Genomic DNA, 16,873 nt, shown 5'->3' with positions numbered 1-16,873 from the left:
ACAGTACATGTATAACGGGGGGTAGGGTATAATGATTACACAGTACATGTATAACAGGGGGTAGGTATAATGATTACACAGTACATGTATAACAGGGGGTAGGATATAATGATTACACAGTACATGTATAACAGGGGGTAGGTATAATGATTACACAGTACATGTATAACAGGGGGTAGGTATAATGATTACACAGTACATGAATAACAGGGGGTAGGGTATAATGATTACACAGTACATGTATAACAGGGGGTAGGATATAATGATTACACAGTACATGAATAACAGGGGGTAGGGTATAATGATTACACAGTACATGTATAACGGGGTAGGGTATAATGATTACACAGTACATGTATAACGGGGGGTAGGGTATAATGATTACATAGTACATGTATAACAGGGGGTAGGTATAATGATTACACAGTACATGAATAACAGGGGGTAGGATATAATGATTACACAGTACATGTATAACAGGGGGTAGGGTATAATGATTACACGGTACATGTATAACGGGGTAGGGTATAATGATTACACAGTACATGAATAACAGGGGTAGGTATAATGATTACACAGTACATGAATAACAGGGGGTAGGTATAATGATTACACAGTACATGAATAACAGGGGGTAGGGTATAATGATTACACGGTACATGTATAACAGGGGGAATGGTATAATGATTACACAGTACATGTATAACAGGGGGTAGGTATAATGATTACACAGTACATGAATAACAGGGGGTAGGGTATAATGATTACACAGTACATGTATAACGGGGTAGGGTATAATGATTACACAGTACATGTATAACGGGGGGTAGGATATAATGGTTACACAGTACATGAATAACAGGGGGTAGGGTATAATGATTACACAGTACATGAATAACAGGGGGTAGGGTATAATGATTACACAGTACATGTATAACAGGGGGTAAGTATAATGATTACACAGTACATGAATAACAGGGGTAGGTATAATGATTACACAGTACATGTATAACGGGGTAGGTATAATGATTACACAGTACATGAATAACGGGGTAGGATATAATGATTACACAGTACATGAATAACGGGGTAGGATATAATGATTACACGGTACATGAATAAAAGGGGGTAGGTATAATGATTACACAGTACATGTATAACAGGGGGTAGGTATAATGATTACACAGTACATGTATAACAGGGGGTAGGGTATAATGATTACACAGTACATGAATAACAGGGGGTAGGGTATAATGGTTACACGGTACATGAATAACAAGGAGTAGGGTATAGGGATTACACAGTACATGTATAACAGGGGGTAGGGTATAATGATTACACAGTACATGAATAATAGGGAATAGGGTATAATGATTACACAGTACATGTATAACAGGGAGTAGGGTATAATGATTACACAGTACATGAATAACAGGGGGTAGGTATAGTGATTACACAGTACATGTATAACAGGGGGTAGGGTATAATGATTACACAGTACATGAATAACAGGGGGTAGGTATAATGATTACACAGTACATGAATAACAGGGGGTAGGGTATAATGATTACACAGTACATGTATAACAGGGGGTAGGTATAATGATTACACGGTACATGAATAACAGGGGGTAGGGTATAATGATTACACAGTACATGAATAACGGGGGGTAGGGTATAATGATTACACAGTACATGTATAACAGGGGTGTAGGTATAATGATTACACAGTACATGTATAACAGGGGGTAGGGTATAATGATTACACAGTACATGAATAAAAGGGGGTAGGGTATAATGATTACACAGTACATGAATAACAGGGGGTAGGTATAATGATTACACAGTACATGTATAACAGGGGGTAGGGTATAATGATTACACAGTACATGAATAACAGGGGGTAGGTATAATGGTTACACGGTACATGAATAACAGGGGGTAGGGTATAGGGATTACACAGTACATGTATAACAGGGGGTAGGGTATAATGATTACACAGTACATGAATAACAGGGGGTAGGGTATAATGATTACACGGTACATGAATAACAGGGGTGTGGGTATAATGATTACACAGTACATGTATAACAGGGGGTAGGGTATAATGATTACACGGTACATGAATAACAGTGGGTAGGGTATAATGGTTACACAGTACATGTATAACAGGGGGTAGGGTATAATGATTACACAGTACATGAATAACAGGGGGTAGGGTATAATGATTACACAGTACATGTATAAAAAGGGGGTAGGGTATAATGATTACACAGTACATGTATAAAAAGGGGGTAGGGTATAATGATTACACAGTACATGTATAACAACAAAGTATCCGGACGTTCCTCCTTCTCCTTCCGTGCACCCCAAAACTGGAACAACCTACCAGAGACTCTCATATCCACCACCAGCTTAAGTTCTTTCAAATCTAAGGCTGTCTCACACTTTAATCTGGTCTGTAACTGTTTCATAAGCTCATAATATATATTTTCTTTAACTGTGCATGCAATGTCTTGTATATAAATGTATACCTTGTTCATTTATGTAACTGTATTTGTAACCATGTATTATTTGTTTTACTCTGTGCCCAGGACATACTTGAAAACGAGAGGTAACTCTCAATGTATTACTTCCTGGTAAAATATTTTATAAATAAATAAATAAATAAATAAACGGGGGGTAGGGTATAATGATTACACAGTACATGTATAACAGGGGGTAGGGTATAATGATTACACAGTACATGAATAACAGGGGGTAGGGTATAATGATTACACAGTACATGGGTAACAGGGGGTAGGTATAATGGTTACACAGTATATGTATAACAGGGGTAGGTATAATGATTACACAGTACATGAATAACAGGGGGTAGGGCATAATGATTACACGGTACATGTATAACAGGGGGTAGGCTATAATGATTACACGGTACATGAATAACATGGGGTAGGGTATAATGGTTACACAGTACATGTATAACAGGGGGTAGGGTATAATGATTACACAGTACATGTATAACAGGGGGTAGGGTATAATGATTACACAGTACATGAATAACAGGGGGTAGGGTATAATGATTACACAGTACATGAACAACAGGGGGTAGGGTATAATGATTACCCAGTACATGTATAACAGGGGGTAGGTATAATGATTACACAGTACATGAATAACAGGGGGTAGGGTATAATGATTACACAGTACATGAATAACAGGGGGTAGGGTATAATGATTACACAGTACATGAATAACAGGGGGTAGGGTATAATGATTACACAGTACATGTATAACAGGGGGTAGGTATAATGATTACACAGTACATGTATAACAGGGGGTAGGGTATAATGATTACACAGTACGTGTATAACAGGGGGTAGGTATAATGATTACACAGTACATGAACAACAGGGGGTAGGGTATAATGATTACACAGTACATGTATAACAGGGGGTAGGGTATAATGATTACACAGTACATGTATAACAGGGGGTAGGGTATAATGATTACACAGTACATGTATAACAGGGGGTAGGGTATAATGATTACACAGTACATGTATAACAGGGGGTAGGGTATAATGATTACACAGTACATGTATAACAGGGGGTAGGGTATAATGATTACACAGTACATGTATAACAGGGGGTAGGGTATAATAATTACACGGTACATGTATAACAGGGGGTAGGTATAATGATTACACAGTACATGTATAACAGGGGGTAGGGTATAATGATTACACAGTACATGTATAACAGGGGGTAGGGTATAATGATTACACAGTACATGAATAACGGGGTAGGTATAATGATTACACAGTACATGTATAACAGGGGGTAGGTATAATGGTTACACAGTACATGTATAACAGGGGGTAGGGTATAATGATTACACAGTACATGAATAACAGGGGGTAGGTATAATGATTACACGGTACATGTATAACGGGGTAGGGTATAATGATTACACAGTACATGAATAACGGGGGTTAGGGTATAATGATTACACAGTACATGAATAACAGGGGGTAGGTATAATGATTACACAGTACATGTATAACAGGGGGTAGGTATAATGATTACACAGTACATGTATAACAGGGGGTAGGGTATAATGATTACACAGTACATGTATAACAGGGGGTAGGGTATAATGATTACACAGTACATGTATAACAGGGGGTAGGTATAATGGTTACACAGTACATGTATAACAGGGGGTAGGGTATAATGATTACACAGTACATGTATAACGGGGTAGGGTATAATGATTACACGGTACATGAATAACAGGGGGTAGGGTATAATGATTACACAGTACATGTATAACAGGGGGTAGGGTATAATGATTACACAGTACATGTATAACAGGGGGTAGGGTATAATGGTTACACAGTACATGTATAACAGGGGGTAGGTATAATGGTTACACAGTACATGTATAACAGGGGGTAGGTATAATGATTACACAGTACATGTATAACAGGGGGTAGGGTATAATGGTTACACAGTACATGTATAACAGGGGGTAGGGTATAATGATTACACAGTACATGTATAACAGGGGGTAGGGTATAATGATTACACAGTACATGTATAACAGGGGGTAGGGTATAATGATTACACAGTACATGTATAACAGGGGGTAGGGTATAATGGTTACACAGTACATGTATAACAGGGGGTAGGTATAATGATTACACAGTACATGTATAACAGGGGGTAGGTATAATGATTACACAGTACATGTATAACAGGGGGTACGTATAATGATTACACTACATGTATAACAGGGGGTAGGGTATAATGATTACACAGTACATGAATAACGGGGTAGGGTATAATGATTACACAGTACATGAATAACGGGGTAGGGTATAATGATTACACAGTACATGTATAACAGGGGGTAGAGTATAATGATTACACAGTACATGAATAACAGGGGGTAGAGTATAATGATTACACAGTACATGAATAACAGGGGGTAGGGTATAATGATTACACAGTACATGAATAACAGGGGGTAGGTATAATGATTACACAGTATATGTATAACAGGGGGTAGGTATAATGATTACACAGTACATGTATAACAGGGGGTAGGGTATGATGATTACACACTACATGTATAATGGGGTAGGGTATAATGATTACACAGTACATGTATAACAGGGGGTGGGGTATAATGATTACACAGTACATGTATAACAGGGGGTAGGTATAATGATTACACAGTATATGTATAACAGGGGGTAGGTATAATGATTACACAGTACATGTATAACAGGGGGTAGGGTATGATGATTACACACTACATGTATAATGGGGTAGGGTATAATGATTACACAGTACATGTATAACAGGGGGTGGGGTATAATGATTACACAGTACATGTATAACAGGGGGTAGGTATAATGATTACACAGTACATGTATAACAGGGGGTAGGGTATAGGGATTACACAGTACATGAATAACAGGGGGTAGGGTATAATGATTACACAGTACATGAATAACAGGGGGTAGGGTATAATGGTTACACAGTACATGTATAACAGGGGGTAGGGTATAATGATTACACAGTACATGTATAACAGGGGGTAGGGTATAATGATTACACGGTACATGAATAACAGGGGGTAGGTATAATGATTACACAGTACATGTATAACAGGGGGTAGGGTATAATGATTACACAGTACATGTATAACAGGGGGTAGGGTATAATGATTACACGGTACATGTATAACAGGGGGTAGGGTATAATGATTACACGGTACATGAATAACAGGGGGTAGGTATAATGATTACACAGTACATGTATAACAGGGGGTAGGGTATAATGATTACACAGTACATGTATAACAGGGGGTAGGGTATAATGATTGCACAGTACATGTATAACAGGGGGTAGGGTATAATGATTACACAGTACATGTATAACAGGGGGTAGGGTATAATGATTACACAGTACATGTATAACAGGGGGTAGGGTATAATGGTTACACAGTACATGTATAACAGGGGGTAGGTATAATGATTACACAGTACATGTATAACAGGGGGTAGGTATAATGATTACACAGTACATGTATAACAGGGGGTAAGTATAATGATTACACTACATGTATAACAGGGGGTAGGGTATAATGATTACACAGTACATGAATAACGGGGTAGGGTATAATGATTACACAGTACATGAATAACGGGGTAGGGTATAATGATTACACAGTACATGTATAACAGGGGGTAGAGTATAATGATTACACAGTACATGAATAACAGGGGGTAGGGTATAATGATTACACAGTACATGTATAACGGGGTAGGTATAATGATTACACAGTACATGTATAACAGGGGGTAGGTATAATGGTTACACAGTACATGTATAACAGGGGGTAGGTATAATGATTACACAGTACATGAATAACAGGGGGTAGGTATAATGATTACACAGTATATGTATAACAGGGGGTAGGTATAATGATTACACAGTACATGTATAACAGGGGGTAGGGTATGATGATTACACACTACATGTATAATGGGGTAGGGTATAATGATTACACAGTACATGTATAACAGGGGGTGGGGTATAATGATTACACAGTACATGTATAACAGGGGGTAGGTATAATGATTACACAGTACATGTATAACAGGGGGTAGGGTATAGGGATTACACAGTACATGAATAACAGGGGGTAGGGTATAATGATTACACAGTACATGAATAACAGGGGGTAGGGTATAATGGTTACACAGTACATGTATAACAGGGGGTAGGGTATAATGATTACACAGTACATGTATAACAGGGGGTAGGGTATAATGATTACACGGTACATGAATAACAGGGGGTAGGTATAATGATTACACAGTACATGTATAACAGGGGGTAGGGTATAATGATTACACAGTACATGTATAACAGGGGGTAGGGTATAATGATTACACGGTACATGTATAACAGGGGGTAGGGTATAATGATTACACGGTACATGAATAACAGGGGGTAGGTATAATGATTACACAGTACATGTATAACAGGGGGTAGGGTATAATGATTACACAGTACATGTATAACAGGGGGTAGGGTATAATGATTACACAGTACATGTATAACAGGGGTAGGGTATAATGATTACACAGTACATGTATAACAGAGGGTAGGGTATAATGATTACACAGTACATGTATAACAGGGGGTAGGGTATAATGATTACACAGTACATGTATAACAGGGGGTAGGGTATAATGATTACACAGTACATGAATAACAGGGGGTAGGGTATAATGATTACACAGTACATGTATAACAGGGGGTAGGGTATAATGGTTACACAGTACATGTACAACAGGGGGTAGGGTATGATGATTACACACTACATGTATAATGGGGTAGGGTATAATGATTACACGGTACATGTATAACAGGGGGTAGGGTATAATGATTACACAGTACATGAATAACAGGGGGTAGGGTATAGGGATTACACAGTACATGTATAACAGGGGGTAGGTATAATGATTACACGGTACATGTATAACAGGGGGTAGGGTATGATTACACAGTACATGTATAACAGGGGGTAGGGTATGATTACACAGTACATGTATAACAGGGGGTAGGGTATGATTACGCAGTACATGAATAACAGGGGGTAGGGTATAATGATTACATAGATCCCGGGTAACAGTTACACACAGGTTTGTGAGGGTTAGTGGGCATCTCTCAGCCTGTGAGAGATACTGATATAGTGTGTAACACTGAACATGTCACATGCATACCTTAACCAGAAGGCGCTCTGCTCATACAGCTTCTCTTCATACATCTCCACTCCAAAGTTGTAGCATAGAATAGACAGGTACCCAGCCTGCAAAATACTTAGTGTTGCAGCGTGATGGTTCAGGAGTGTACGAGAGTACCACTGCTTTATACCTGGAAACCTACACTTCCTATTCAAGAAAGAACTCTCTCTTAAACTCAACCTTTCAACAGTGTCATATAGCAGAAATCCCAGCACATAACCGGTGCATTGTATGTAACAAGCTGTCCCTGTCAGCGACAGATCTGGGAGTTACTATCTGTGTCAAATGCAACAAATGTCTTTATCGAGTTTCTTACACCGGACACAGACTCCTGTGACCTCACATTACCGAGTACAACATGCACATGATTACGGTGCTGCATTGCATGAAGGAGGCGTGTATAACGTGATTACGGTGCTGCATTGCATGCAGGAGGTGTGTATAACATGATTACGGTGCTGCATTGCATGCAGGAGGCGTGTATAACGTGATTACGGTGCTGCATTGCATGAAGGAGGCGTGTATAACGTGATTACGGTGCTGCATTGCATGCAGGAGGCGTGTATAACATGATTACGGTGCTGCATTGCATGAAGGAGGCGTGTATAACGTGATTACGGTGCTGCATTGCATGCAGGAGGCGTGTATAACATGATTACGGTGCTGCATTGCATGCAGGAGGCGTGTATAACATGATTACGGTGCTGCATTGCATGCAGGAGGCGTGTATAACGTGATTACGGTGCTGCATTGCATGCAGGAGGTGTGTATAACGTGATTACGGTGCTGCATTGCATGAAGGAGGCGTGTATAACGTGATTACGGTGCTGCATTGCATGAAGGAGGCGTGTATAACGTGATTACGGTGCTGCATTGCATGCAGGAGGTGTGTATAACATGATTACGGTGCTGCATTGCATGAAGGAGGCGTGTATAACGTGATTACGGTGCTGCATTGCATGCAGGAGGTGTGTATAACATGATTACGTTGCTGCATTGCATGCAGGAGGTGTGTATAACATGATTACGTTGCTGCATTGCATGCAGGAGGTGTGTATAACATGATTACGGTGCTGCATTGCATGCAGGAGGTGTGTATAACATGATTACGTTGCTGCATTGCATGCAGGAGGTGTGTATAACATGATTACGGTGCTGCATTGCATGCAGGAGGCGTGTATAACGTGATTACGGTGCTGCATTGCATGAAGGAGGCGTGTATAACGTGATTACGGTGCTGCATTGCATGAAGGAGGCGTGTATAACGTGATTACGGTGCTGCATTGCATGCAGGAGGCGTGTATAACGTGATTACGGTGCTGCATTGCATGCAGGAGGCGTGTATAACATGATTACGGTGCTGCATTGCATGCAGGAGGCGTGTATAACATGATTACGGTGCTGCATTGCATACAGGAGGCGTGTATAACATGATTACGGTGCTGCATTGCATGCAGGAGGTGTGTATAACATGATTACGGTGCTGCATTGCATGCAGGAGGTGTGTATAACATGATTACGGTGCTGCATTGCATACAGGAGGCGTGTATAACATGATTACGGTGCTGCATTGCATGCAGGAGGCGTGTATAACGTGATTACGGTGCTGCATTGCATGCAGGAGGCGTGTATAACGTGATTACGGTGCTGCATTGCATGCAGGAGGCGTGTATAACGTGATTACGGTGCTGCATTGCATACAGGAGGCGTGTATAACATGATTACGGTGCTGCATTGCATGCAGGAGGCGTGTATAACATGATTACGGTGCTGCATTGCATGCAGGAGGCGTGTATAACATGATTACGGTGCTGCATTGCATGCAGGAGGTGTGTATAACGTGATTACGGTGCTGCATTGCATGCAGGAGGCGTGTATAACATGATTACGGTGCTGCATTGCATGCAGGAGGCGTGTATAACGTGATTACGGTGCTGCATTGCATGCAGGAGGTGTGTATAACGTGATTACGGTGCTGCATTGCATGCAGGAGGCGTGTATAACATGATTACGGTGCTGCATTGCATGCAGGAGGTGTGTATAACGTGATTACGGTGCTGCATTGCATGCAGGAGGCGTGTATAACATGATTACGGTGCTGCATTGCATGCAGGAGGCGTGTATAACGTGATTACGGTGCTGCATTGCATGCAGGAGGCGTGTATAACATGATTACGGTGCTGCATTGCATACAGGAGGCGTGTATAACATGATTACGGTGCTGCATTGCATGCAGGAGGCGTGTATAACGTGATTACGGTGCTGCATTGCATGCAGGAGGCGTGTATAACGTGATTACGGTGCTGCATTGCATGCAGGAGGCGTGTATAACGTGATTACGGTGCTGCATTGCATACAGGAGGCGTGTATAACATGATTACGGTGCTGCATTGCATGCAGGAGGCGTGTATAACATGATTACGGTGCTGCATTGCATGCAGGAGGCGTGTATAACATGATTACGGTGCTGCATTGCATGCAGGAGGTGTGTATAACGTGATTACGGTGCTGCATTGCATGCAGGAGGCGTGTATAACGTGATTACGGTGCTGCATTGCATACAGGAGGCGTGTATAACATGATTACGGTGCTGCATTGCATGCAGGAGGCGTGTATAACATGATTACGGTGCTGCATTGCATGCAGGAGGCGTGTATAACATGATTACGGTGCTGCATTGCATGCAGGAGGTGTGTATAACGTGATTACGGTGCTGCATTGCATGCAGGAGGCGTGTATAACATGATTACGGTGCTGCATTGCATGCAGGAGGCGTGTATAACGTGATTACGGTGCTGCATTGCATGCAGGAGGCGTGTATAACATGATTACGGTGCTGCATTGCATGCAGGAGGCGTGTATAACATAAATCTCAGGAGAGTACCAATCAACAGGTAAAACCTAAAATAAACTGACACTAAAGTGCTATTAGCTGAGAGATTATTCTCTCTTATTTGAGCACAATTCTGCACAAATACTCCATACAGTTGCAGGACATCATACAGCACATAATAAGGCAAGCACAGAAGGTAGGGACGAGGCGCTGCCGAGGATGTCACATTTGGACACACCCCGGGTACAACTCCTTATTGATCCCTCCTGGGCTGTGTGTCTAATAGCCTGATCCATTTGCTTTCTTTCTGCTGCAATAGTTTCTTCAAATTACCATCTCTGCGGCTCCTTTCAACACCATCAATTATCTGGTAGCGGAGTTGGCTGATAATATGCCCAGCTATTAGACACAGCCCCAGGAGGGATCAATAAGGAGTTACACCCGGGGTGTGTCCAAATGTGACATCCTCGGCAGCGCCTCGTCCCTACCTTCTGTGCTTGCCTTATTATGTGCTGTATGATGTCCTGCAACTGATCCCTCTTTCACCCTCCTCTTTAGATCAGATATATCTATGGCAGCATGACTGCCCTCGTGTCCACGAGGGATGTGTCCGTGGCCGTACTCACTATCCCAATCATTCTGCGCACACAATCTGCTGTACGCCAGGGATCTGTCTCTGATGTTATTGGTCACTGCCCACCTCTGTCCCACATCTTGTGGCATTTTGTTTGAGACTTTGATCTAACTCAGGTACCCATGCACTTGGGGGTGGATAGGGTATTCACTTATTCATATTTGAACCCGGTGATACACAGGGATGTTCAACAATACATATGACCAGACTGTAAACACAAAAAACAAAACTGTGCGCTACTACCTAACTACCTATAAAGTTTAAATGTATAAATATATACAGTACAGTGACTATACCATCAATTTAGTGATAAAAAATGTATAAAAAATTAAACCACAACTCCCACAGTGAGATAATTATACATTAAATAATAAGTGCCTCACCGAGCCCCAGTACCAGCTGCTGAACCTGGCTGCATGAAGGGAAATCCCCTTGGGAGTGAAAAGACTGACGTCCTGCCCCAGAATCAACTGAGCTGCAGCAGCAGAGGGAAGCAAGCACCTGAATCTACAGCTAACAGCTGCCGAGTGGTAAACAGTGTGATACACACTACATGCCTTTTACCAACTTTTTTCATGTACGCAGATATATTACCCCCTTTTTAATTCTATAATATATTGTTGAATTTGCTTCACTATTTGGCGTTGTGCGCTGTTTTCTTTTGTTTCCATTCTCTTAATATGACCAGACTATCTAGATGCATAATGGCTCTCATCAGGACCTCTCACTGCCCCTGTGTTCCCCAATCACTTATACTGTACATACATATGTGTGGTATAGGAGGATAGAACAGCTTTGATATAGTAACCTTGACCCTGCGAGTCTCTTAGTATGTCCATGTCTGTCCTCTCTGTAGCACTATTATGTGCATTGTGATCTGGCTGCACAAAGGTCACCCCCATCTGGCCAGGTCATACTCTTACAAGGGTACACGTTATATTAAGTCAGAGGTAGTATTTCCTTTTAGATGAACACTAGTTCCCTGTTACAGGATACAGCCCCAGAGCTGGTTACATACAGGTATTTCCCCTGCCAGACAGTGACACCCAATTGGGCGGGGATGTCATGAACTCCGCCCACCTATCCATCGCATCACAGCTATTGGACAGGGGGCTTCCCTCCGTTCTCACATCAGCTGGGACTTCTCCTGCACTCAGCTAAACAGCGCTTCGATTGGATAGCCGGCCCCCCTCCCATTAATCCTGCCGCCGGCCCCCCTCCCATTAATCCTGCTGCCGGCCCCCTCCCATTAATCCTGCCGCCGGCCCCCTCCCATTAATCCTGCCGCCGGCCCCCTCCCATTAATCCTGCCGCCGGCCCCCTCCCATTAATCCTGCCGCCGGCCCCCCTCCCATTAATCCTGCCGCCGGCCCCCTCCCATTAATCCTGCCGCCGGCCCCCTCCCATTAATCCTGCTGCCGGCCCCCCTCCCATTAATCCTGCTGCCGGCCCCCCTCCCATTAATCCTGCCGCCGGCCCCCTCCCATTAATCCTGCCGCCGGCCCCCCTCCCATTAATCCTGCCGCCGGCCCCCTCCCATTAATCCTGCCGCCGGCCCCCTCCCATTAATCCTGCCGCCGGCCCCCTCCCATTAATCCTGCCGCCGGCCCCCCTCCCATTAATCCTGCCGCCGGCCCCCCTCCCATTAATCCTGCCGCCGGCCCCCCTCCCATTAATCCTGCCGCCGGCCCCCTCCCATTAATCCTGGCGCCGGCCCCCTCCCATTAATCCTGCCGCCGGCCCCCTCCCATTAATCCTGCCGCCGGCCCCCTCCCATTAATCCTGCCGCCGGCCCCCTCCCATTAATCCTGCCGCCGGCCCCCCTCCCATTAATCCTGCCGCCGGCCCCCCTCCCATTAATCCTGCCGCCGGCCCCCTCCCATTAATCCTGCCGCCGGCCCCCTCCCATTAATCCTGCCGCCGGCCCCCCTCCCATTAATCCTGCCGCCGGCCCCCCTCCCATTAATCCTGCCGCCGGCCCCCCTCCCATTAATCCTGCCGCCGGCCCCCTCCCATTAATCCTGCCGCCGGCCCCCTCCCATTAATCCTGCCGCCGGCCCCCTCCCATTAATCCTGCCGCCGGCCCCCTCCCATTAATCCTGCCGCCGGCCCCCTCCCATTAATCCTGCCGCCGGCCCCCCTCCCATTAATCCTGCCGCCGGCCCCCTCCCATTAATCCTGCCGCCGGCCCCCTTCCCATTAATCCTGCTGCCGGCCCACTCCCATTAATCCTGCCGCCGGCCCCCCTCCCATTAATCCTGCCGCCGGCCCCCTCCCATTAATCCTGCCGCCGGCCCCCCTCCCATTAATCCTGCCGCCGGCCCCCCTCCCATTAATCCTGCCGCCGGCCCCCCTCCCATTAATCCTGCCGCCGGCCCCCCTCCCATTAATCCTGCCGCCGGCCCCCTCCCATTAATCCTTCTATCAGCTGAGATCTTTAAATACTGGAGGGTTTTCACTGCAGCTTCACAGGAACCCTCGAGGAGAGCACAGCACACAGCACACAGCACACAGCACACAGCACACAGCACACAGCACACAGCACAGCACAGCAATCTATACTGACGCACAGCAATCTATACTGACGCACAGCAATCTATACTGACGCACAGCAATCTATACTGACGCACAGCAATCTATACTGACGCACAGCAATCTATACTGACGCACAGCAATCTATACTGACGCACAGCAATCTATACTGACGCACAGCAATCTATACTGACGAGCAGCACAAACTGGAGGATTTGTATTGCTCTTCCCTCCCAGACTCAGTTCAGTTCAGGTTTTTCTGTATGGAGTATTTGTGCAGAATTGTGCTCTAATAGAGAGAATAATCTCTCAGCTAATAGCACTTTAATGTCAGTGTATTTCAGGTTTTACCTGTTGATTGGTACTCTCCTGAAATTTATGGTTAACCTGATGTGCAGTTTTTTTGCTCTAATAAGAGAGAATAGTCCTGTCAGCGGATATAAGACTAGTGTCAGTTTGGTTGCACTTAGGGATTTGTAATGTGTAGTTTGATTTTCAGTTACATGTTGACTGTGTGAGGTGTGTTTGGGTGGAGGTGTGAGGTGTGTTTGGGTGGAGGTGTGAGGTGTGTTTGGGTGGAGGTATATTATAAAGGGAAGTACCAAAGACTATGTTAGTCTGGGAACGGGCCTTAAGAAGGGGAATTTTGGTCCCCGAAACATTTGTTGCCCCCCTATATTTTATCACCTTGACCTGAGCATTTGTTATATGTTGTTCTTTTCCTTCCCCTCCCTTTTATCCTTCCCCCCCCCCCCGCGGTTGTTGTTCCCTTTGTATTCCCTCCATCTTTCTCCCTCTCCAGACTTATTGCTTAGCCCTTGCTTCCATGTAAACTTCTTTCCTAGCCCCGAATAGGGTTGGCTTATGTAATGCCATTTTCTTGAATATATCATTGTTATTTCCTCATTGATGCCTCTATCTGATTTTTCCATACTGAGTGCTGGGAACCACTATATCTATTGGTTATTGTTTTGAGGGGGCCAGGGGTCCCTCCCTGTTTCTGTGCACCAGATCAGAAATGTAGTTACTTAAATACTGTGGTGGAGTGCTGCTTAACTCACATACTTTTTGAAGGATTAGAGGGGCAGTACGGAGAGGTAACAGGATTAGGGGGGCAGTACGGAGAGGTAACAGGATTAGGGTGACAGTACGAAGAGGTAACAGGATGAGGGGGACGGTACAGAGAGGTAACAGGATGAGGGTGACAGTACGGAAAGGTGGCAGGATTATGGGAGCAGTATAGAGAGGTAATAGGATTAGGGGTCAGTACGGAGAGGTAACAGGATTAGGGGGGCAGTATGGAGAGGTAACATGATTATGGGGGCCCCCACCTCCTTTGGCTGTCTCAGCAACATGTCTTTGCATCGATTAATTCTCAGTGACGCCTTCTCAAAGTCTTTCTGCGCCAGAGCCTAGGAAGGAAAGAACAGACTTGGACTCGCCCTGCAAGGTTCCCTCCCAAACAGGCTGGGAAGGGACAGGGTAGTGTGGGGGGAGTAGTTAGTTCCTATGGTGATATGAGAATGGGGATATGCTGGTTGGTAGAAAAAGGAGGGGCCTTCTGGGTTTTAGGGTGCAGGGAGGGTAGGTAGGAAGGACCGTTGGAGGGTACAAGGTGTTTGGGGTTCGGTTACTGACCATGTATCTGTAGGTGGTACAGCTGGCATAAAGTGGTCTATGTATAGGGGGGGACTGGAGGGGGCGGGGGGGGGATTATTGTTAAATCCTTGATCAGATAAATGTAGTGGCCTTTTTACCCAAAACAAAGTATTGTGATTTATTCGGGGTGAACACTAAAAAGGAGAGATGGGGAGTGTTGCTATCCATGGAAAACGGGAGGGGACCGTTTTCTTGGGTATCAGGACTCAGAGGTCCTATGTGCTGCATTTTCATCACTTTCCATATAGAGTATGCGCTGTGTGTATTCGTCTGTACGAGGGGTAGAACATATAGCGTATGCGCTGTGTGTATGCGTCTGTAAGAGGGGTAGGACATATAGAGTATGCGCTGTGTGTATGCGTCTGTAAGAGGGGTAGGACATATAGAGTATGCGCTGTGTGTATGCGTCTGTAAGAGGGGTTAGAACATATAGCGTATGCGCTGTGTGTATGTGTCTGTAAGAGGGGTAGAACATATAGCGTATGCGCTGTGTGTATGTGTCTGTAAGAGGGGTAGGACATATAGCGTATGCGCTGTGTGTATGTGTCTGTAAGAGGGGTAGAACATATAGCGTATGCGCTGTGTGTATGCGTCTGTAAGAGGGGTAGGACATATAGCGTATGCGCTGTGTGTGTGCGTCTGTAAGAGGGGTTAGAACATATAGCGTATGCGCTGTGGGTATGTGTCTGTAAGAGGGGTAGAACATATAGCGTATGCGCTGTGTGTATGTGTCTGTAAGAGGGGTAGGACATATAGCGTATGCGCTGTGTGTATGCGTCTGTAAGAGGGGTTAGAACATATAGCGTATGCGCTGTGTGTATGCGTCTGTAAGAGGGGTAGGACATATAGCGTATGCGCTGTGTGTGTGCGTCTGTAAGAGGGGTTAGAACATATAGCGTATGCGCTGTGTGTATGTGTCTGTAAGAGGGGTAGGACATATAGAGTATGCGCTGTGTGTATGCGTCTGTAAGAGGGGTTAGAACATATAGCGTATGCGCTGTGTGTATGCGTCTGTAAGAGGGGTTAGAACATATAGCGTATGCGCTGTGTGTATGTGTCTGTAAGAGGGGTAGAACATATAGCGTATGCGCTGTGTGTATGCGTCTGTAAGAGGGGTTAGAACATATAGCGTATGCGCTGTGTGTATGCGTCTGTAAGAGGGGGAGAACATATAGCGTATGCGCTGTGTGTATGTGTCTGTAAGAGGGGTAGAACATATAGCGTATGCGCTGTGTGTATGTGTCTGTAAGAGGGGTAGAACATATAGCGTATGCGCTGTGTGTATGTGTCTGTAAGAGGGGTAGAACATATAGCGTATGCGCTGTGTGTATGTGTCTGTAAGAGGGGTAGAACATATAGCGTATGCGCTGTGTGTATGTGTCTGTAAGAGG

At 44.5% G+C, this 16,873-nt stretch overlaps 1 protein-coding gene across 1 annotated transcript in view; it reads right to left on the bottom strand.

Moving 5' to 3' along the window:
• Positions 1-7,803: 7,803 nt before the first annotated feature.
• LOC142477011 (testis-expressed protein 11-like) overlaps positions 7,804-16,873 on the bottom strand; it is a gene marked incomplete at its 3' end in the record, with an annotated part of 32,333 nt that continues 23,263 nt past the window's right edge. The window contains exons 5-6 of the mRNA XM_075582066.1: positions 15,155-15,235; positions 7,804-7,889 (exon numbers count right to left, since the gene is read on the bottom strand). Of these exons, the coding sequence (XP_075438181.1) occupies positions 7,804-7,889; positions 15,155-15,235 (167 nt within the window). The remainder of the gene's footprint in view (positions 7,890-15,154; positions 15,236-16,873) is intronic.

This window comes from Ascaphus truei, unplaced genomic scaffold (assembly GCF_040206685.1).
Source record: "Ascaphus truei isolate aAscTru1 unplaced genomic scaffold, aAscTru1.hap1 HAP1_SCAFFOLD_1862, whole genome shotgun sequence".
Classification (NCBI taxonomy): Eukaryota; Metazoa; Chordata; class Amphibia; order Anura; family Ascaphidae; genus Ascaphus; species Ascaphus truei.
The sequence above is the reverse complement of the archived record's forward strand: the minus strand, read 5'-3'. Positions and strand labels throughout refer to the sequence as shown.